General features: G+C 36.4%; 1 protein-coding gene across 3 annotated transcripts in view; it reads left to right on the forward strand.

The window, feature by feature from the left end:
* Positions 1-24,161, forward strand: part of ARAP2 (ArfGAP with RhoGAP domain, ankyrin repeat and PH domain 2) — a 124,960-nt gene that overhangs the window by 14,951 nt on the left and 85,848 nt on the right. For all 3 annotated transcript variants that reach the window (XM_039551182.1, XM_039551181.1, XM_039551183.1), the window contains 5 exons: positions 4,391-4,473; positions 5,267-5,623; positions 8,788-8,857; positions 14,626-14,746; positions 17,420-17,601. In XM_039551182.1, coding sequence (XP_039407116.1) covers positions 4,391-4,473; positions 5,267-5,623; positions 8,788-8,857; positions 14,626-14,746; positions 17,420-17,601 — 813 coding nt within the window. The remainder of the gene's footprint in view (positions 1-4,390; positions 4,474-5,266; positions 5,624-8,787; positions 8,858-14,625; positions 14,747-17,419; positions 17,602-24,161) is intronic.

The raw sequence follows: 24,161 nt of genomic DNA on the forward strand, positions 1-24,161 counted from the left end.
GCTTAGTGAGGCATCTGCCAAATGCCATGAATTTCCAGCTCCTGCTTCTGTCTCAGCAGGATGCAGACCAGAAATTGTTGATTCTGGGATTACTTACACTTTTTCCAGCCAGTCTTGAGCCACAGAATTAAAGATAACAGAAAATTATTTTATTCTGGTCTTCACTCTAATGTTTAATTTTTAAACTATTGTAAACTATTGACTAAAATAAAAACTACTCAAATGGATGTCGAGGGTTTCTTTCTCCCATTCCAGTTCCTTAAGAATTGATCAATAAAAGTAAATGGTTCAAATTTCATCTTCTAATGAGAGTAGTTTTATAGGAATAAAAGTAATCTCTTTTTGATGCATACTTTCTTTTGGAAGTATACTATGCTTTTTGTTGTTGACTTTTTAACACAGTACACATAAAATCATGCCTTGTCTTTCCTTCTTTTTATGTGCACACAAAGCTGACTTTTGAGTGTTCATTTTCTTTCCTTGCATGCAATTCTTGTCTGTGCTAGTTATTGTTGTCTGCACCAATGTCTTCAAAAATTCAAAATGTAACTTCTTTGTAATTATTTCAGTGGTTTTAGCTGATTTTCTAGGAAAAGTTTCCTAGCCCTCTTGTTACTTCTTAGCATTATTCTGTACATTTAATTGAAATGGTTGTTTATGAGAAAGCATACCCAGAGAGGTTGTCAGTACTCTTTCTTATCTTACAAAGGCACCAAGTGCAAAAATACCATGCTGTTAAACTGGAATAACTGCTTGAAACGAAATTGCTATTCCTGCTGGTTGTAGAATCATGATTAATGCAGTATATTAGAACATCCTTTACCTGGTCTGAAGATTTGGATTTTAATATCACTTTCATATATGTGAACAGTTTCTTGCATTATGTTTATCACATGCCTTTTGGAAACTTCATAGCCAATTTTAGTTCCACTAGCACTTAATTACGGACAAAGGTCATAAAGAAGAGCTGTAAAACAAACATCCTGAAATACATTTCACTTTCAGATTTTTTTCAGCAGAAGCAAATATTGTAGGAACAAATAAGAATATTTAGTTAACTCTGTAAAGTGTATGAGATCTTAGAGTTTGTTGCTGCTGCTTCATGTTAAGTACAAGAGTATAGTTTGTCTATATAAAATGAAAGGTCAAGTTGTTATACTTACTGACTGAAATTTGTTCTAAGGGCTTGTAAGTTGGCCATCACCCTTCTTTCTGTTTCACTGGTGTAAAGAAAAGGCTTCTGTAGGCTTTTATGAAGGGAGTGCCTGTAGAAATAGGTAATGAGTCAGTACAGACTGGAAATAAGTGAGCATGAGAGAACAGGGGAATGAAGGTTGTAAAGAAAAGATGCCTTTGATTTGGGTCAGGAAGAAATACAAGTAGAAAGAGAAACCTCTGAAGGGCAACCTGAAGAAGGAACTGGCTTTTAAAATACTGATTTAAAAATAACACAAAAATCCAAGTGTTTTAGCGCCATTTTATTGTCGTGTCTAACTAAAAGAGTCAAGTATATTAGAATTCCTTCAGAGGAAAACTGAATTCTAATGAGTTTAGGCTTCACAGGTGAAATACTGGCTTTATTTCTTGCTGTAGACAGACTTAATTAAATGTGCATACTGAGCTCAGTAAACTGTGTGAGCTCCTGAGCATTGGGATAGTGTGGAAGGCTGGCCAGACTGCAAATCTGACCACTTTTAACATAATATTTTAAAAGGAGGAGTTTATCTTTATGGACCTGCTACAAAGTTGTATTGCCAGATCATGATTCAAGAATCAACCTGAGACCTGTGTGATATTAGCTTTAATAGGAGACTAAGGTGGCATCTCCTGAGGAAGATGCCTCTCCTCAATGGCATTGGATCTTCCTTTAGTGTAGGCTCAGTCCTGATACTCTTCATGCAGTCTATGTTTTAGCTTTCAGGCTTCCTGTCTTGCTGTTGAAATCAGGAAGACTACCTGTTAGAGAAAGCTAAAATCAGAAGTGTGTCTGAATTACTTCCTGGTCAAAAGTAGAGGGTTTTTATACAGGCCTGAGAGTAGGCAGTTCCATTTGTCTGGCATCCAGAAGCCATATTTCTTCCGTAAGGAGAGGTGCTTCCTATGCATAAGAACAGTACATGTATAGAAGAAATACTTCTCTCTATAAATGTGTTTACATGAAAAATGCTGCTGCCTTTGTGTAGTACCTCAGAGACTTGCAGGAGGTGGGAATTTTGTCTTGTCTTGAGCCTGAGCATCTTGCAGGGCATTTCTGTAAACAGGACAGAGCAAATGCTTGGGATTTAATTTGTTTAAAATACATGTTTGTGAGCAAATAGAGCTTCCTTTGCCCACAACCTTTCTTCATTTGTGGACTTCTACATTTTAAAATCTACTGATAACAGAAATGCATTTCTTAGTTACTTCTTGGAAGTTATCTGGCTCTCTGAATTCACTTAAGTGCTGAAGATTATGGAATGAGCACAAGCAGGACATCAAACTGTTATTGTAGTGGTTCATCACAGGAAGGAAGAGGTAATACTGTGTCGCTTCAGTGGGTATGGTTTGCAATTGTATCCTGATAAGCAAATAAACATAAAGGATACTGACTGTTTTTACTCTGAAGATGTTTCATGCACCATGATATTAGCCTCTTGACTGTTGTGTAAGTATGACCATCTCCCCTTCTTTTGTGAGACTCCAGGCAATCCAAGTATTTGATAAGCAATGGATAGATTGCTTTTGAGTTTTCTATTTAATTTGTTTACAAGGTATATTGATACTTTTTGGTTGGTTTTTTTGTAGGGTTTGGCTGGCTGGTTTTATTAGTGTGGGGGGTTTTTGTATTGTTTTGGGGTTTTTGTTTGGTTTTTTTTTTTTTTAAAGCCTTTGGTGCTACAGCATAGTACTGTGATGTGTGGGTGGTTATGTTTTGGTGGGTTTTTATTTTTATAATGGATCTGATTGCCAGAGGAAGACAGACAGATCACCTAGATTTATCCTAGCATCAGACTGTGATTTCTACATTTGTGCTGCACACTTCCTCTGCTTTGGACTATGTCCTTCTTTTTAGCCTTGCCTTTTCATGTTGCCAGGGTACAATCCTCAAGTACAAGATTAGGTGCTGCTACTAAGAAAACAAATCACAATGTTGTGAAAGCTTATCCACTTTGTTTCTGCCATTGTTCAGCTTTGTTACATACACATAAAAGCTTAAATGAGTAAATTAAAATGCTTCTATCAGAAAACATGAAGATGTTAATTTTAGGGGTCTTTTTAAAGGAAGAAAGACATATTGAGAAGCTTAGTGCTGCAATAGATTGTCAGATTAAGTTTAGGAAGTGTGAAATGTAATGTTCACAAGCAGTGTTAACCTTGACATTCTGTACATTGCAAGCCATTTGTGATCAAGATTTCTAAGCAAAATTTAATAGATGAACCTTTTAGGAAGATTTTGGCAAAAAAACCCAATGAGATATATTCAGTATGGCTGAGTTCAGTGTTACTTTAGGATTTTGAATTTGCCATTATTTTATCTTTAGTGTACTATGAAGGCTGTACATTTATTCTGGGAAGAAATATTGTTATGGAAGATAGGCTAGAGTGGCAAATCATAAATGGTACTTAAGCTGCATGTAACGTGGCTCTTGAGCTTGAAAAATATTCAGTTGTCATGATTTAACCCCAGCTGGCAGCTAGAACACAGCTCCCTGCTCACTCCCACTGCAGGGAGGAGAACTGGAAAACAAGTAAACCTCTTAGATGGTGGGATAAGACCAGATTAATAATTAAAACAAAGAAAAATATAATAATAATAATAATGCTGATGGTAACTGTAGTGGAAAGGAGAGAGCATGATGCTCTGTGGTATGGAATATGCCTTTGGCCAGTTTGGGTCAGCTGTCCTGGCCATGCACCCTCCTGGCTTCCTGTGCGTGTGCTTGCTGGCACAGTGTGGGAAACTAAAAAGTCCTTGACTTAGAGTCAGTAGAGTGCAGTACCCAGCAGCATCAGTTATCAACATTATTCTCATTCTCAAATGCAAAACTTAGCCCTGTACCAGCTACTAGGAAGAAAATTAACTCTATCCCTGCCAAAATCAGGATGTCAGTGGTGCCTTGAGAAAAATCAGACTAGTATTTCTATGCACTGAACTTCTTTATCTGATTTGTTTGTATCAGGTATTTTGGACCATGCTTAAATGTTTTATCTGAATATTATTATTTAAAATGAAAATGTTGAAAATAACATTTCTTAGAATACAAAGATCGGCGTTCAAATGCATGTGTGAAAATGTGGGAAAGGACAACTTTGCTAGTTAGGCTGTTTGTGTGTGATTTATGTCTACAGTAATTTAAATATCACTTACTCCTTCAGTACAAATGTTAGTTACCATATATTTCTTTTCTAGGAACTTCATGGAAATGAATTCCTGGCTTGTGAAAGTAAATTGGATCTAGGAATGAGTGAAGAATGTTCTTCCAAGAATCTATGGTATTAAATAAGAATTACAGAGAAACTCAAAATGTAAAGAAGAAAATGTTGTTTACTGATGACACAAGTGGATCTCTAGCTCTGAGGGCACAACCATGACTGTATTTTTTTTCTTCTATTTGAGGCTTTACCCCATCCATTATGAGGCAAAGCTGGGCATTCTGGCTGTTCTGAGACTGTTTTAAACCAGGTTTCAGAATCTCTTGTGGATTTGGAGAGTGTCCCTGATTTCCCCAGTCAGAATAAGGAAGACCGAGTTCCATTTTTGTATGTCTCCTAGCTAACTAGGAGTGTCTGAGTGCTCTCATAATTTACTTCCTCATTAGAAAAAAAAACATTCCACCCAAACAAACACAAAACTAAAACACATTCACCACTCCTGTCATGAGGCAGTGGCCCATGGCTTGATTAAGTGCTTCTTAATTATCCAGTCTGCACCAGGCTTCTGTTGAGGTGGGAGAGGGAAAAGAGAGGTGATACTGTAAGTGCTTGAAAGTATTCAAAAGAGTGAAGCTAGTTTTCTGAGGAGGGAGAATTAATTCTAAATTTCTGTTCAGGCTCCTAAGGGAGTGTTATCGTGGTACTATTCTTGTTTAATGGAGAAAGTACGATTCAGGATGGTTATAGTTATAAAATAGATTGTGTTTAGCATGTCTGTGGTTATTACTATGATTATACAAGTTATAAACATACTTACAATATGTCTTACCAGTATTTGTTCTAATTACTAATTTTATGTATTTGTGCATTGTGGTAATACATTTTAAGAGTAAAATGCACTTTTTCTTTCCAGTTACTTTAATAATCAGAAAGAGAACACAAAAGAATTTGCAAAAAATGTATCCTTGCCTCAAGAAGACCCATCATTAACACCAGAAGAATCTGAAAGTGAATCTGTATATTCTATTGTGGAACAACATTCTTTGTCTTTAAAGAAAAAGAAAAATAAAGCCAAAACAAACTCAGCATCTTGCAGTAAGATACAAAGTGGAGATTCTGATCACTTGGCCAGTGAACAAATGAATTTTTGCCAATTTGGTGGAGATCAAACTTTGATTGGAAATGAATCAATAGCACCATATGCTTGCTTTTATGGACCATCAATAAAGAAGGTTAAAGCAGGATGGCTGGATAAATTATCCCCTCAAGGGTATGGTATTTGCAGTGATTATTGTGTAATGTGACAATGTATGTTTGCATGAGAGATTTTAAGTTTGTATTTAGTCGCTGCTTAATATTTGTAGTGGGAGGGGAAAGGGAATTGTATTCATTGAAAGAGCACGAGGCTCCTGTGAATTCAAAAGTTTTAGTGATGTTACCTATACTAAAGTTTCTTTAGGAGATGCACTCAAGAAAAATATTTTTCTTTAAATTGTTGGTCACCACTCATGAACTATAGTGGAAAAATACAGAATTAATTTGTACCAGTATTTCCAGTTGCTACATTTTTCCTGACTTTTTTTGTGGGCGACAAAGTAAGTGAAAACAAAGTCTGAAATACTACTTTACTAATTTGGCCATGGATTATAACTTAATAATTAGTATGACTGGAGGTCCTGTTGTTTTTTGTCTGTACAAGTTGAGCTTTGAGTTTAGAATTCATCTGGGGTGAATTCCTCCTAGTTTAATTTATTTTTTTGCCTAAAATTTGATGGGAGAAATCTGAGCTCAAATCTTAATATTTCAAATAATGAAGAGAAGGGAGTACAATAGAAAATGAATGCTCTCTGCCACATTTGGAAGTTAGACAGCAACTATAACAGCAACAACAACAAATCTTATATTTGATTTCTGTTATAAGTTTTTTGTTTTAACTGATTTTAAACTCCAGCTATTGTTAAACTGTTTTCCACTAAAGAATGCTTCATTATCAGATCTTCCATTGTAAATACTTGCAGGCTCTGATGAAGTTCTTCTAACTTTCTCCTTTTAAATTGGAGTTTTCAGTTCTCCATTTGTTCTTATGATTTATGTTCTTATGAATTCTATGAATTCTTTTTTGTATTGAATGTGGCACAGTTTTACTTTTTAAGTCTGTTTCAGGTCTTCAGTAGGACTTAGCATCCAGAAATTAAAGCTGTTGTGCTTGTTAGTGCTGTAATCTACTGTTCTTCTATTCAAGCCTTAGTAGGTCTGCGTTCTTTGTTCTTAGGACTGTATATTGAGCTGCACTGAAAGGTATTAAACCATCTGGCCTTTTCTTTGATTATTTGTGGCTATAATAATCATCAAAACTCAGCAAGTAGTATATAGATTTTTTTTTTTTTAAAGTGAGAAATGTATGTAATTAAATTGTTTTAGAGTACAATATGATTTGAACTCACTGGAAGCAGCTCTGTTGTATAGCAATTTCCATTTTTTTCTTGTTCCTTTCTAGGGAATCTGATTTGATATGTTTTATCTTTTTTTATTTTGGTTTTGTTTTGATACAGTGATACATTGTTGAAGGTAATTAACAAGATGGAATAATAGGTTTAATAAACCTCTTTTACCATCGCAGAATTTCAATGTGCTCAAAACTATTTTCTTTTCTTTTTTAAGTTGTTTTGAATGTTTTATCCACATTTATGGATTTTTTCACCTTAGCTAAAGAATCAAAGAATAATTATACACAGAGTCAGAAGACTTTTTCCCAGTATAATATGCATTTCCACATTCTTTCTTGCCTTCTTTCTTGCCTTCTTTCTTGCCTTCTTTCTTGCCTTCTTTCTTGCCTTCTTTCTTGCCTTCCTCCTTCCCTTCCTCCTTCCCTTCCTCCTTCCCTTCCACCTTCCCTTCCTCCTTTCCTTCTTTCTTCCCAGAATTATTAGGGTACTGACTTCTTGGAGAGCTGAAGTTAGTTGGAACTTTTATTTTACTTACAGGATTTTTTTTTTTAACAACACTTTTGGCAGTTAGCTAGCAGAGTGATGAAAAATATAGTTCTTTATTCCAGTTGGCTTGTCTTGCACTATTTGAAAGGATAGAGTTGAGAACAAGCTATGAAAGCTTCAATAAAATGCTGTGTGAGAATATATTATTTGGAAAAGATAGTTAACCACAAAATTAATAGTGGTTAGTACTGAGTGAAACAGTTGCAGGGTCATTAGCCTTGAACCAGTGACACTCCATAGCTACATTTCAAGGATGTTTTCTCAGGCGTGGTTCAGTGAATGATACATTTTTGTTTCTTTTTCATACAATACCATTTCTCAAACATCTGAAGAATTAAAAAAAACCCAACCAAATTAAAAAAAGATTTTTTTTTTCAAACTACTGGAGCACTATCATATTTTATTTCACTTCCCACCAACTGAATATTTCATTCTGTTCTACACCTCCCAGTCTTTTTACAGAGCTCCAATTTACACCCGGCAGTTTGTGACTCCTCAGGGAAAAGAATATATACTGTTTTCTTAAGTTGCTACAAATCATGCAATTAAAGTACAGCCTCTCTTATTTTAGTTAATTCACTATAAATCGTACAGCCATTCAGTTTGCTCACATTGTATGTGGTACTTAGGTTCACTCTTCCCTATATAATCTTGAAGCTTATTGACATCTTAATGCAAAATAGATGGTACATTGGCCTTTCCAGGTTATGAAAAATGATGATTTATTGTAGTCATATAATACAACTTAATTAAGCCAGAGCTGCTGTTTGATTAAAGTTTTGATAAGCTATCACAGTCTACTAATCCTAAAGCAGAGCACTCATTTAAAAGGAAAGGAAATAATGCTGGGAAAAGACATTAGTGGGGTCTTGTTCTTGCTTAATTAACTTGTTTAATAGATTTTAGAACTGAGACATTTATAGATGATAACTAACAAGCTGTCAACATTTTTAATGAGTGTAATGGACTACTTCAGGTTGATGTAAGAATATATTTTTAGAAGGTCCTTATAGAGCATGAATTAGTGGCACACTGAAATAATCAAAGGAGTTTCTCATTAGAGATGTACAGTTGATAACACACATTGAAAATGAAATTTCATGTTGTACTTGTTGGGAGATGTGGTGTGCTGCTATCGAATCAATGGCCAGGAAACAGAGTCTTGGGGAGATGTGTTGATATGGAATGACTGGAGGTACCATAGCCTATAAACAGATGTCCTTGTCCTAAGCATGACAGTGAGATGGTCATTTGAGGTTCTCAGCTTTCATTTTTGGAAAGTATCTTAACAGAGCTTGTAGCACTTAAAGTTATGCTCTATGTTCAGAATATTCATTTGAACAGGAAGCTAAACAAGATTTGACCTTTCTATAGTTTGTGATTGAGACATTCTTAAAAACCAGTGTTAGCTGTGTTAATTGTGTTAATTTTTGATTCACAGCAAACGTGTGTTTCAGAAGCGCTGGGTTAAATTTGATGGAGAGAGCATTTCTTATTACAACAATGAAAAGGTAAGGGACATGTTTTGGTCATGTTTGGAACAAAATGAATCTGTGCAGTGCACAAGGTACTATAAAGAAACTATTGAATAATTACAAACGAATATTCATCTTACATTAATTTTCAGTTCTAAAGTACTAGGGTGAGATGTTAGTAAATACTTTAAGGTGTCCTTGTCTTCATGTATTGTTCATCCTTTTGTTTCCTAGAAGGGCTTGTATTACTCACCTTTCCAGGTAGATATCATCAGAATTTTTTTTTTACTTTAGTGAGAGACTGGCACTGCTGTTTGTCTGCAGAACAGAACAGGATCGTGCTAAACTTTTGAGAGATACTATTTTGATGGTGTTTTCAGTGTCTTGTCATGGCAACCTAGCATGCTGGAGATTGTGAGAGAGAAATTAAAAGTACCATGGAAGACCATTTGAAAAAAAACCAACCTGAACCTATACACTTGTTGACTCTTTGATTAAAAATGTCTTTTTCCTGTTTTTCTTCTGTGGATAATTGCATGTCATTGAACTAGGTTAGGTTTGAATGGGAATGTTCAAAAACACCACAGTACTGCAATATCTACAGCTGTTTTTGTTTCTGTACTTGAGAACTGAATCTTGCTGAATCATTCACAGATTCGTGAGCTGCTTTGATTAAAGTAGTTCACTTCTTATAAGTGAAGTGAATAACAGAAATGCATTTGTAAATCATAGTTTTCAACAAAGCATGCATTCCTTGTAATCACATGTAATTACCCTTCAGAACACTACAAAATTCTTTTCCTTTTGCTCTGTGGTTTATTAATTATTTTTTCCTCTTGGAAGTAATGGAGACCTTAGACTTAAAAGTGATAGATGATTGTACAATATGCATGTTAAGGGAAGTTGAGGTTTTATGCATATGTGTTATTTTAAATGCTGGAAGCCATTTTTCTGTTGAAGATGCATATTACATTAGGAAGAAAATACAGTTTCAGGTAAACATTCCAGAACAGGGTGCTGGTTGCTGGTAATCAATAAGAGACCTATAGATGCCTTATGATGGGGTAGGGGTGTAAGAACTGAAGTAGGATGAGACTATTTTCTGAGGGGTTGGGGAACTAAGAACAAGCTCAAAGAATTATTTACATTGATATTTGTGCCTACTGATTGCGAACTTGAAAAAATCTGTTTTTACTTGCTTACTTTACTTCACTTACAGTAGAAATGATTTTGTAGGTGAAGGGAACAATAGAATAATGTTTGGATTGCAGTGACAAAAAATGGAACCCTTTGTGGTATTGATCCCAAGGCTTCAGAGGAGCAGAAAAGCCAGGTTAATCATTAAGAAAGACTTGAGAAAATACAGCAATGGGATTTGCTTAACACTATCTGCAGCATAATTAGGGAAAGAAATGCTAATAAAGAATTTTAAGTCTTGTATCTGCACTGGGGATTCCTGTTCTTTTTTCTTTTTGGAAAGTCACTGAAAATGTTACTTGGAGGTCAATAGTGCTAGAATAGCACTTGTTAGAAATTTGTCATAAGAGATTCCAGAAATCTTTCCTTCTGCTCAAGGGAATGTTTAGTGTGTCACACAATGCATAGGAAGTTAACAACTCTACATCCTCTATTTAAAAGGTCTGTGTGGTCGGGTAGGCTATCAGCAGCTTGGTAAACACTTGAAACCTCTTTGTCTCACTTTTCCTGGAATCTGAGTCCAAGCCTTGCTCTGGGTATTGAAGGAGATGCTGGTTGGTCTGTTTATACAGTTTGACCAAATCTGAGCATTTGACTTGTTAACTTGGTGAGTCATATACGTGAAGAAAGGTATGTATCTGAGAACTGCAATGCCTGAAGGAAATTCTGGGAACTGAGGATTTGGAGAAACTCAAATTAGCTTGCAGATAGGAGGAAAACACAGTTGTGTACCAGTATTTCTTATTGCCCAATAGGATTGTGTTGAGTGAGCAGTGGTGTCACTTGGTAACATGAGTTTTTGGTGCAGTGGTCTCCGCTGGATCATTGTCTCCACACCTTTGCAGTTCATATTTCCTGCGAGATGGAAAATTCCTGCTGTTGCTTGTGTGTTGTTACCCTGACATCGTAAATAACTATTTGCAGACCCATCAAGACCTGCATGCAGCTTGAGCTCCTTGCAAGGCCTTGCATGTCCCTCCTCCTGCCTACATAGCTGGCCATTTATGTATTTAAATGGGGAAGTTATTGTTTTAAATTTAGAACATGATGATGAGTTCTGTCTGTTCTAATCTGTGTTTGTTTTTGGACATTCCTACACAGACAAGCATGTTATAAAAAAGCTGTTATATTTTTGGTTTCACATATCAATTAAAAGTAGTTCTCAGAAGGAAACCAATCTGTACTTGATATTTTTCTTCTTATTACAAGCAGAGAAGGTTAGACTCAGTGGAGTGAAACTGTTTATTTTACCCAGAAACACTACCAATATTAACTAGCTTTATTTGTCATTCAAATTAGGAACTAGAGAGGAGTGAGGTTCTCAAGAAGGTGAAGTGTATTACATGGCTAATGAAGAGTGAAATAATTGGAGAGTAGAGAGGGAAGACACAGAGAATATTATTCCTGAAAATGCCCATATCAATGCTTCTCTGAATGATTCAAACCTTAATTTTATAAATATTTTTCTAACCTTGTTCTAGTTGTTCATCAACTTCTACTTGATAGAGATCTCTTCTTTACTTTGTATCTACATTGAAAAAAAGGTTCAGTTTTTGACAAACAGCATCTGACCTAGGGATGGTTTTGGGTTGAATCTGTGTTGCTCTTATTTCTTCTGTGTTCCTGGTCCTGAGAAAGCTGATGTAGTCAGAGCAACATCCCATGTGGCTTTGTCTCAACAGTGTGGTTAACTGAAGAGGGGAAGGTAGAATTTGAGAATTTTTTTCAGCTACCCTACACGCACAAGTTTTGTTTCAAATTTCTTCCAACTTTTGGCAGAACTCTGGTGTTTTACCCTGCACTTTATAATAAGGCAAAATACTGCTGGTTATGTGAACGTTTTTTATTTAAAACAGCTTAGCGCCTCTGACAGATCTGTTGGTGATTTAGGAAAAAGACTTGACTCTTCAAGTGGAGAACTTCAATCTTTTGTTGTGTTACAGTACAAGTGAACATTACAAAGGGCAAAATTCACTGCAAAGCAGGTGAATCATTGTCATTCTTGAAGTAGGTCACACTTAATCTGTTGTGAAAGTAAAACCAAAGCAGACCAAAGTAGTATTTTCCAGGATTCTTTAGCTCAGCTCTGAACCACAACTGTCAAGGAGTGATGTGGGGCTGTATTTGAAAATAAAAGTTTCTGTTAAACCAGCTGATATAAAAAAAAAAACCAACAAAAAATTTTGCTTTCCCTGCTAGAATTTTTTTTTTTTTTGTTGGAGCATTTTTAGCAGCTCTAAAACTAGTTTACACCACTCAGTAACAGAATAAATAGCTGTGAAGTTCTTGGCTGCATTTGTTTGGTTTTGTTTTCTATATTCTTAAATAATTCACCTGATTTCTAGTCTGGAGTATTTCAAAGAGAGATATTGTATCTTGATCTACAAGAGCTTTTTAACAGGCATTATTTTTGCACATGAAAGAAAAGCTGCTGCAGAAGAAAGATTGATAAATTATTATGGTTTAAACTGTTTTTGAAAATGTGTATGCCTTGGAGAACAAAGCTTTAGAAAGGACGATGGATGATTGTTTAAATAGCAAAGCAAAACTATGCTGAGCTTAAAAGGAAATTGACTTTTTTTTTGAGCAAATGAAATAAAATAGTTGTAACTTCCAGCAGTCTGTTATTCTCTTGCAGTAGTACCAAATACAGCCAGTAGATGCCTGCAAACACCATAACATATTTTTAACTGAACACCTACAGAAACAGTATATGTAAAAAGTTTGTTTTACCATTGGAAGGATCAGTAGTTAATTTAATATCAAACCTTATTAACAAATATGTTAAAATCACTCTTTTAACAAATATAGCCATAATAAAAACAGCTCTGCAATTTTATCTATGATCATTCTGACTATTTCTTGTGTGTAACTATAGTAACATGCTTGCTTCTGCTGTATTTCAATATTTCTATTTATTTATGTGCTAAACTACCTTCACTGACATGTATTAGTACCTCAAAGTGAAATAACATTAGTTTATTAAACTCAGTAAACAAAAAAATGATCCAGTGTATCCTTCCTGCTTCACATTCACCGTGTTCCTCGAGTGCTTGTATGAAGTCTGTTACAATAATTTATACTTTGGGAGGGAAGTTATTACAGTACAATTTCTTTATGGGGAGCTGACTCTTGGACTATTACTGTGGCTGAATCATAAATTTTATCAGTATTATCTGAGTTGTCTTGGTCAGAAAATGAATTGATCAAAGCATAGGGGAGACAGGAACAGAATTAATTCTGTAATCTAGAAATCATGCAAATGTGTTTCTGATGAGCTTTACTTCCTGTTAACTCCCACCCCAAACCCATAGGTTAATTAGGTTAAAAGATAAGCTACTTGAAGGAAGTACTTGTAGCAGTTCCGTTTTCCTATCTTGCATTTCTGTTCTGTTCAGTTGTCCTAATACCTAGTTGTAAATCTAAAAATGTTGGGAAAATTTGTGCTGACCTAAAATTATTGTGGTTTAACCCCAGCCAGCAACCAAGCCCCATACCCACTCACTCTTCCCCCTATCAGGATGGAGAGAGAATAATAAACATGAGAACTTGTGGGTTGAGATAGAGACACTTTAAGAGGTAAAGCAGAAGCTGTGCACAAGCAAATCAAGGAAGTCATTTACCACTTCCCACAGGCAGGCAGATGTTCTGCCATCCCCAGGAGAGCAGGACTGTATTCTGCTTAATGGTGACTTGAGAAGACAAACTCCATCACTGAACATCCCCCAGCTGTATATACTGAACGTGATGCCATGTGGTATGGAATATCCCTCAGGTCAGCTGGGGCCAGCCGTCCAGGCTGTATCAGCTCCCAGCTTCTTGTGCACTCCCAGCCTCCTCATGGGTGGGGTGGGGTGGGGAGAGGAGCAGAAAAGGCTTGGACTCTGTGTCAGCGCTGCTCAGCAATAGCTGAAACACACCTGTGTGGTGAACCCTATTTCTATCTCCAAGCATAGCCCCATGCTAGCTACTATGAAGGAAATTAACTGTATCCCAGCCAAAACCAGCACACACATATAGCAGAAAAACACATACCTGATCCAAGCTAGGGCATTCTTGTTAGCACTGACAGGACTGTATTTTTCCAGTGTGATGCTCTTCTTTGTGTTCGAACTTTGGGATAAATTCAGTGAATTTACTTTTCTTATTGGCTACCCACTGAAGGGGCAAGGTGTGTGGGGAACAACAAAATTGTTTGGAATTCTCTGCCTAGAGAAAGTACAATATTTTTCCCATCATACAAGTATAATAATTATATTTTTAAAATTATTTTTCTCTGTGATAGTAAATGTAATTTCCTTTGACATTAAATTGTAAATGAAAGTGTGATGTTTTGCAATATTAATGTTATGAGACAATTTATGAAGTTGCATCTCATATCTGCACAATCTATCTCATCATGGGATTTTATTCCATTTTGGAGTGTAGTAGAGGTGCACAGATCCAGAAGAGTGAAGTTGGTGATAGGTAGGTAGTGAATGGGTTCACTTATTAATGCACTTCTATTAAGTGTGGTGAACTTCCTAAACATCATGACAAGTAGTATTACCTCAAAAAGATTTAACATTCCATGAGAATTAAATATTTTGACTGCCTTTTTATTACAGGAAGTGTTCTCAAAGGGAATAATACTGCTCTCTGCAATAGCAACAGTAAGAGTTCACGGGGAGAATAAGTTTGAAGTTGTCACATCCCATAGGACTTTTGTTTTCCGTGTGGATAAAGAAGGTAAGTAGAAGATGCATAATTCTAAAAATTGCTAAAAAGCCATGTAATCACTGTTGATAAATTCTGTTTGTGAAATATAACTTGTGATATTATGAGAAATATTTCTGGAATCCAGTTGGGTTAAGCTCATAAAGTGAAACTTGAGATAACTCCAAGCTTTGTAAGAACAACAGAAATTGTTGGGGAATGGCTTTTTCAAATACCAAAATGAGAAGACTGTTTTCCCAGTTCTTCTTCCTCCTCCCCCATCCTTCCCAAGGATTAATTTGTCTGGATATTTCTCAATTCTCACTAGCAGCTCTTACAGCCTGTGTGCTCTCAGACATCTCTGAGTCACCACTTGATAAAAAATTGACAAAGAGGCAATGAATGATGGCTGGGATGTGCTGCTGTGATCAAAGGAAATCCAAGATTTTCTGTCCTATACAGTATTTTAAGGCATGTATTGATAGAGATTACAAATGTAAATTGTAGCAAGGAAGTTAGTATGCCTTCTGGTGGAGTGCTTTATCAACCTACAGCTGTAATATGTGGAATCGATATCAGTGCATGTATGATTTATTTATGGAAACAATCAAATAAAAATGAATGCCTAGCAAGGAAGAGTTGTGCAATATGTATTTACAGCAGTACATGCCAGAGCCATTATAGCTAAGGGTCTCTCAGCATTTCCATTATCAAATCCCATTTTTATGGGTTATAGCTTGGTTGTAAACATTTGCTGCAGGCTGTAACAGGAGTGCAGCATCGGTGAACAGATCCTTCTTCTCAGGTTTGGCTCAGATAATTTCAGTCATTTTTATGCTCTTAGCTGAGTTTAAAAGTATGTATTTCTTCATTATTTTTGCATTTCTCTTCCAAATTTATTTTAAATTTTTTTCATAAATTAGAATATAACTATCTTGGTGCAATACACTTTGTAGGGTTGCGATTTGTTTTATGGGCCTTTGCCTTGGATACTATAAAAATGTTAAAAACTTGTACTGTCTTGTAAAATATATTCAGAGCAACCACTTTTTATTCATGAAATTCCATTTTCATATAGTATATAACCATATTTGCATATAGTAACCTGTCTGTAAAGCTGTTCACTTAAGGTTAGAAATGCTTATTGTATAAGGAATTTGGTCCTTCCTGTATGCAGAAGTGGATGATGTATTCCCGGTAAAGTGTGTAAATAACCCTGTTTGATTTCTGTTATGTGCTAAAAAATGAAACTGTTACTTGATGCTCCACTGATGACTTCAGTGGATTTCTGGTTGGGAATTGTTCTGGGACTACTCAAAGGGTACTTAACTTCTTTCAAAGATTTTGAAATGGAGACTTTCATATGTATTTTGAGATACCAGAAATGCATTACTTTTGGATGGATTTAAATATCTGGAGGGAAAAGCAGTATATATAATTGTTTGGAAAGTTTAGGGGCTTTTGGGGACAAAATAAATAACTAAACAAGGGAGAGCAGTGAATTAGAGCATAGCTTGCTCTGATGCAGTGAGATTTTGTTTCACTGGAGTGAAATACCATTGGAAAAAAACACTTCTAGAGTAATTTGATGCCCTCTGCTATACTAAAGTACTTTGAAAAGATTACTGGAGTATTTCAAGAGAGCACATATGTATTTTAAAGCAAAATTTTTTACAGGAACACTTGGATCACATTCCCTGTGCTAATCTGTCAGGCTGCTATCTTCCTTTTCTACAAAGTATTTTATGACACCTAAATTTGTGTATTTGTTCCTTTATGTTGCACACATGCCATTTATGAAGTAAGCATGTTATTATTTCAATGGTGCTCTCTTCAGTCCTCCGCGCTAATTTTACCACCTTTACACATACTGTGTATAGAGCTTTCAATCCCTACCTGTCCACCCTAGCTCCCCCCCCAATGTATTTTGTGATCTGACTCTTTCAGAGCAAACACTTGAAATATTCATGATATTCCAATTGTATAAGGCAAATCTAATTCATTCAGACTACTCAGCATTAAAGTATATTGATCTTAGTCCAGTGAAATGTCTGAACATAGTGAATGAGACTGAGTGAAACTTTATTACTTCACCTCATTGTGTTCATGTATTTGTAAGATGTTACATTAATAATGCATGCAAAGATACTCAAACATGCATTTTCTTGATTACTCAGTACCCTTGACAATATCAAGCTTAACCACCACACCTTAATGGAATAGATTGTAAACTACCAAGTGTTTTTTCTTAAAAGCATGGCCAAGCATGGAATAGCACTGGTGATGGTTTGCCTCTTCAGTGATGGACGATATTTAGGCTCCCTGTTTCTGCTTACATAACTGCTATAATTCTTTCCCATTGATCTGGCTTCCAGAAGGTGAACATGCCACCTCAGTCTTTGAGCTGTCTGGAATAAAGTATCTTAGAACTAGCAGTCATGATTTTAAGAATCTTGATCATCAGTTTGTTTGGATTGGTGTGTTGATTGTTGGGAGTTAATTGAATGGCTGTCCTTCTAACACCTCCACTGATACAGGTTCTCATTATTTTTATTTACACCTCCTCCTCAACGTGGATGTTCTCTCTTATTTGGCATAGTTATACCATCAACCAACATAGCAACAACATTGGGAAAACCAATGTGTCGAGAAGAATGAAGCTGCTGCTTAACTAAGTGACTTTGACCAATTTTTTTTCTTGTTTAGAAGAAAGAAATGACTGGGTTAATACGATGCTCAATGCCTTGAAATTGCAGTCTGATAATAACTGTCAGTCTCGAACTTCTGTCACTCCTGAGAAAAGTGGATATCTTGAGCTGAAAGGATACAAAACCAAAATCTTTATTCTGCTTCAGGGGAGTACTGTATGGATCTGCAAAAATGAGCAGGTAAATTTTTCATGTGGTTTTTTTTGTGAATGAAAGCTTATAAAAATGGCTTAACTAGTGAGTTGGAAATTGATGGCTCTTTGTGAATAGGTGCATTTCAATATAAATGCATATCTCTTTATATGTAGTACTTTATTGCTGCAATTCTCAGGCGGCTTCACAAAGCAGGCAAAGAATCATTATGTCTGTTGTACAATAGAAAAAAGTGAATATATAGTGAGGTGAAGTGAAAAGCTCTGTGTCACAACATGTTAGTGTCAGGGCTGGGATTAATTCACTCTTAAAATGCGGGCCATAAGCACTCAACTTAATCAGAAGGCTTATTTTGTGCACTGGTTTCAGTGTTCTATAATACACTGCTCTGGAAAGTGTGCCATACAGAAGCACAAAGATCACTGTGGTATTTAACTGATACTTCAGGGAAATGTTAAAAATTGATGTTCTTTTTGTTTCCAAGAATAGAGATTGGCCAGATTCTGTTGTGCACTGTAGTATTTTAAACAAATCCAGTATTAAAAAATGTGAAGTAGTCCTATCATTTCACCTTCCAAAATCTAGGGCTTTTAGTTTTGTTTTGGGCAGGACTATATGATAACATGAAGTGGAACTCTGTAGGATGCCATAGGCAGGGAATAAATGGGGATAGTTGGGTTCAATGAATGATCATGTGAACTAGTGGAAGAGAAATCTGTTGCAGGACATTAAATGGCAGGCTATTTCTTTGTGAGGCAATTGATTACCCACAAGTAGCTGAAACCTGGGATGGCATTGGGGGAGGTATTTTTACATGCTTACCTTATTCTGTTTCTTCCAAAGTTGTATACAGGCAAATCCCTGTCTCAAATGTGAATGATCTCTTTTGGAATTGATCTCACTTCCTCTCCTGTTATCCTCTTTGTGAAATTATTTAGGTATGCTTGAGGGTCCACAAAATATTTGATATTGCATCTTACCATTCTTTCCCAGGGTATGGCAGGAAATTTGAGACTGAGAAAGACCTGTTTTTCTTTCTACTTACTGTATTCCAAGGAAGTTTTACTTGTTAGGTACATTCTTTGAGGTCAGTCAACAGCCAGCTAATCAAGAATGTTGTATTGGGTTTGCATGGCAAACCCAAGGAGGGAGGACCAGCAGAGACAAAGTATGATGAACTAACCACAACCTCTATTCCTCATCCTCCTAAGCTGCTGAATGGGGAGGAGGCAGAGAAAATAAGGAGCAAAGTTAAGACCAGGAAGAAGGGAGGGGTGGGAGAAAGGTGTTTTAAGTTTTCAAGTTATTTCTTATTATCCTACTCTGGTTTGATCGGTAATATAAAATAAAGATTAAACTGATTTGCCGAAGTTGAGTCTGTTTTGCCCATGACAGTAATTGGTGGGTGAGCTCTCCCTGTCCTTACCTCGTCCCTAAATACTTTTGTTATATTTTCTCTCCCCTGTCCAGGGGAGGGGGGGAGTGATAGAGCAGCTTTGGTGGGCATCTGGCATCCCATCCAGGATCACCACAAACATGATACAATTTATGGATTTATGCTGTTCTGTAGCTGTAACAAAACTCCACAAATGATTTAGATATGTAGTATGATACCAAAAGTCTATTTGCTATGTGTCATTTGAATTTAAGCCCTCAGCATATGTTTTGCCGAATGAGTATCAAGGAGAGAAATTGGTCTTCATAGCTGAGCACAGTACTCTTTATCTGTATGGAAATCCTCAGGCCTGATTATTGTAATGAATGGGTGACCTGTCCATTAGTATGGTTATTGAAGTTTATGGCTCATCTTTAAGGAGGAACAAAACCAAGATGCAAACATCACCCCTCCTTTCTGAGACCCTGTATTTCAGTGAGGTTCTCTTGCAGTTAGAAAGAAAGAAGTCAACCAACTTTACAGTTGTTGCTTGTGAGACTCACACTGTGCTGCAATGCTCAGTATTACTCTTCTGTCATGGCATTTCCAGGTATTTTATCAGTGAGGATCTATGGAAAACATTCTCATCAATGAAAATGTTTTTGTGGATGTTTATTGCTAACGAGCCACTTTTCCTTTCAGAACTCATGCCTTTTGAATCTTATGCCCCTGAATATTTTTGAGTGGTCCTTATGGATCTTCTGAGCTTTTTGATTGAGGAGCAAAGATATCCAGACTTGTGGAGGAATGTCTCCTCCAGAGTGGTAGGTCACTTGGAACTAGTTATGTCCCTCTTGACAGCGGCAGTAGCAGGCATCAAATTTTTGCTTTTTTCTTTCATTCTTACTCTGCTTGAATATAACTATTGGGAGCATCTTTCTTGCCTCAAGTAGTGCTTTAAACTTTCTCTGTTGATATGGGGCACTACCAGCTCTGCCCACTGTGCTGAGTCAGTTTTTCTGACTGTATGTTGATACAAAACAGAGCCATTTGCTGTTTAAGGGTTCTTGATTGCTCTTTTCTGCATTTTCAGAGTGCAGATTATATGATTCAGATACTCTAAGACTGCTCCCCTCCCCTTTTTTTTTTACAGATTTTTTAAAATTATTTTTTGTGTTTGTGCACATGTGTGTTGGTTCTATTGCTTGTGCAGTTGTGTATCTGCAGTTGTATCTGCTCTGCCCTTTCAACATCAGGGATTTCAGAATTGCTTTAGCTGATCATGAAAGCACGCCCTTATACAGCCCTTTTACTAGATATTTATTCCCTTCTACTACATGGATGCTCTGCAAAGATCACTGACTGCAGTGAAGCAGAAGGCGAACCAAAATCAAACCCTGAAACAGAATGGTTAGACGTGCTGCCAGCCTGTCAACTCCTCCAGTGTGTATGAATATTGCAAACAATATTGGTGCAAAACCAGCTTCTTTCCAAAGCTTATTTATCTAACCCCCAGAAAATTCAAATGGTCTGAAGATGTTTGTTTTCAGATTCTCCATTTGAACAATATCCTTTCTTCATGCAATTTCTGGATGTTTGTGAGTAAGAAGAAATAGCTTCTGTCTTTAGGCTGTCAAAGTCTGCAATTCATTGGCTACCTCTTGTGTTTTAATTTCAAGTGGGAAACAATGATTTTTACTGCAGTCCTCTAGAAAACCATCGCAATACAGCACTAATCCATTAGAGAGCACTGTTGACATAAAAATCTTTCCCTGTCTCAAGTTTGCAGTTGAGCCAGTAATTATCAGGCAAATCTGTCCAGGGATGTCCTCAAATCCTGTTCATATTGGAATTCACATCCATACTAGACTCCCGGAGAGCCTTAGAGGGGTTTATTATAACTGCAGTACTAAAAGACACCTATTTAGCCTTCTTACAATGTTGAAATGAGATTGGATTGAGCTGATTCATTGATTTCTAATAAACTCGATAGAGGAGAGTCTGCTGTTACTTTAAAGAAAAATTTCTTCAGTGTTAAAAGTGGAGAAGATCCTAAGCCAAATGCCAAATCATAACATAACCACCATGAACTTTGTGAAGTTCAGATTGAGATTAGAACATCATGTCTCAGGCCCTTTTCTAGTTAAAAAGTGATTGGTTTAGCTTGAACTTCTGGCAGTGATATAGTGCTAGTACAAAACCATAAATTTCTTTGACTCATGTAGTGTAAATTTCTTAAACTTCCTCTGTGAGCAAAAGTGAAAAGTAAGTCATACAGAATCAATTTGTTCAACCTGCAGCTTGCTGAAATTCCCATTTCTGTTTCAAAGTCATTTGTGCTTAAATAAAAGCATGTAATCTGATTGTTCATGGCAGTTCAAACATTGGCTTGAAATGTCAGTCTGCTGTGGTGCTGCCAGTGATAAGCTTCCCACTGTTACCCTCAGAAGGGTTCTGACAGATGCTTGTCTGGTTTGCTTGTATATATCCCCATTGTTAGGCTATATTTAAGATTTACTGGTATCAAAAGTCAGGAAGGGCCTAGATGTCGCAGTGTTTGTGCTAGAATTTGGCTTTGAAAAGAGAAATCAGGATCTTCTTGTTACTGCTTTGTGTGGTTAGATGTATTTACCTGGGATATTAGAGGAAATTTGCAAAATATGAAGACAGAGGACTGGTATGGCTGTGTGCCATAATAATTTGTGACATGTTTTCTCCATGCCTGACTTGAAGTTAAAGCTAGAATGGTGATGAGTATTCTCTCTGTTACGTATAAACAATAATATACATCACTTATTAAAACCTCTTGTTTCATTTTGGCTCAATGTTCCTATTGATTTCAGAGGGTGTTTTGTTTTGTCAAAGATTGAAATGATTTGCTCTGTGGCAGATGGAAATGTTTATTCATATTGAATGAACCAGTAACGGTGCCTAGTAATTTTCATTTCCTCTGTAATGCTAATGGTGCATTTAAAGCAAAACTGGACAACACCAAAAGATGTATTACAAAAAAGGATATTAAATAGGCAGAAGATGGCAAAGGGTGGGATAATGTAGCGAACTGATACAAGGATAGCTGAAAGGACAAGCCAAAGGTGATGCTTGAGATTGGCATCTTGAAAGAGGGGAAGTGATGTGATGTCAGTGGAAGGAAGCAGGAGGGATGTCTGCATGAGTCTCTGTCTGCATAAGATCAGAGATAAGTTCTTATCTCTGCTCAGAAACACAGGCTTAAAGGGGAGTGTTTTTGAGCAATCTGGTCTAGTGAGAGATGCCCTTGTTGGATACATGTTTCAGGGGGATTGGATTAGATGATCTTTAAGGGTCCCCTCTAACCCAAAACATTCTATGATACTGTGAAATACAGTGCCACAGACAATGTGGCTGGGATTCAGGGGCGGACTTGGAAGTCTTTTGGTATACAGCAATGGGAATATGTAATGATGCTCTGCAAAGGGGATTGTTCATTAGGAAATGTTCTGTTTTTACCTGGAGAAAATGGAACCCTGATTAATAATCAAGAACATGATGAATGAGAGAGAAATCCTTTAAAAAAAAGAAGTATCTGTTAAGAACAGTCAAAAGTGTTTAAAAATGGAAGGTTACCAAAGAAGAACAGCTAAATGAAATCCTGAAGATGAGTAGTAATGATTGGTTGTCATGCTAAAGCATAAATCATGAGAAAGTCATTTTAATGTATATAGAGTCTTTGGTGTATCATCGTGATTATATTTGGGAATATAATGAGTACAAGGTGATGGCAATACCAATATGAAAGAAAACTGGGAGAGGAGTAGAATGCAAGTTGAGCAGAAAGGAAAGTACTTACTTGAAAGTTTTGAGATCTAATGAGGAACCCTGAGGAAAGCAACTGGGAGTCCTGAAAAGGAAACTAGGGAAAAAGATAGGGGAGTAAAGGCAACAAAGGAAGCAGGAGGGAAGACTGTTCAGATGGCTGATAGTTCAGATGGTGAGAGGAGAGAGAAGTACCTGGTATGTATTGGGGTGTGGCAGTGGAAGGAGGAATTATCAAGAATGAGAAAACAAGAAGTACAATCCTTGTACTTGTGTTTCTCCTGTTCCCTATCCTCATCTCCCCTGCCCCAAGAACATCTGTGCTTTTAGAGATTTTGTGATGAAAAACTGTCAGTTGTAATAACTGGGAAACTCTAAAGGAACAGTGCTGTACTTGATTGCTAGTGCAGACCGTGATCAAACATGGTTACAAACATACAGCTGAGCTTGTCCTGGAATGGCTTCAATAGGTGGAGGTAACAGAAAAACAAAAGAACATTTGCTCCTTGTTGTTTGATTTATGTAGGCTTTGTTCTTCCTTCATAGCAATACAAATCTGTACCAAATGTTAAAAAGCAAAAAAAGAATAACCCAAAAATATACCAAATACATTGGAGGGGGAAGGACTAATATGAAGAAGTATTTTAAGACAAAATATACTGATACATTGGCGACTTGTAGTGGAATGATCCAGCCTCTTTTAAATATAGTTGTTTGCATCAAGCTGTAGTTAGAATGATAGATTAAGGTCATATCCCTAATTTTCCAGCAGTTCTTTGCAAGAAATTCATTACAATTTTCCACACTCAAAAGCATAGCAATGATCAATTGCTGTGCATGACATAAGAAACAACTGAACAGGAAATAACTTGAATTGCGTAAGGAAGCTTTAAAGCTTTCATTTTTCTTGTTATAATGCAAAATGAATATTACAAGAAATCATGTTGAGTGGGAAAAGGTTTGTTGTTGTTACTGCAATTACTTCTTCAGTTTTAAATTTAATTGCAAGCCTACTTCAAAAAAGATTAAAAAATGGATTTAAAATAATATGCTGCTAAAGTGGCTCAATCAGAGAAGAAAAATGTGTCAATGACCACCTTTACAGGGAAGATCTGCATTTAACATTCAAAAATAATTTTGTGTGATGTTGTTCTAGGTTGTGGAAAATATTATTGAAGAACACTGAGAAGGGCATAAACAGGACTTCTATTTAAAAAAAAAAGATTTAAGAGTTAGTGTTACGTTCTTGTACATGCAGCTAAACTTTGAGGATTTTTTCCTGTTCATTTGTTTTTATGCTATTAAGATCTCACTGAGACGTAAGTACACCTAAAGCAGTCATGAAACATGGTAAAAAGCCTAATGCTTCCACAATGATAAACAGCTTCCTGATTAATCTGATTTGGAGTAAAGTTGT

This window comes from Corvus cornix, chromosome 4 (assembly GCF_000738735.6).
Source record: "Corvus cornix cornix isolate S_Up_H32 chromosome 4, ASM73873v5, whole genome shotgun sequence".
Taxonomy (NCBI): domain Eukaryota; kingdom Metazoa; phylum Chordata; class Aves; order Passeriformes; family Corvidae; genus Corvus; species Corvus cornix.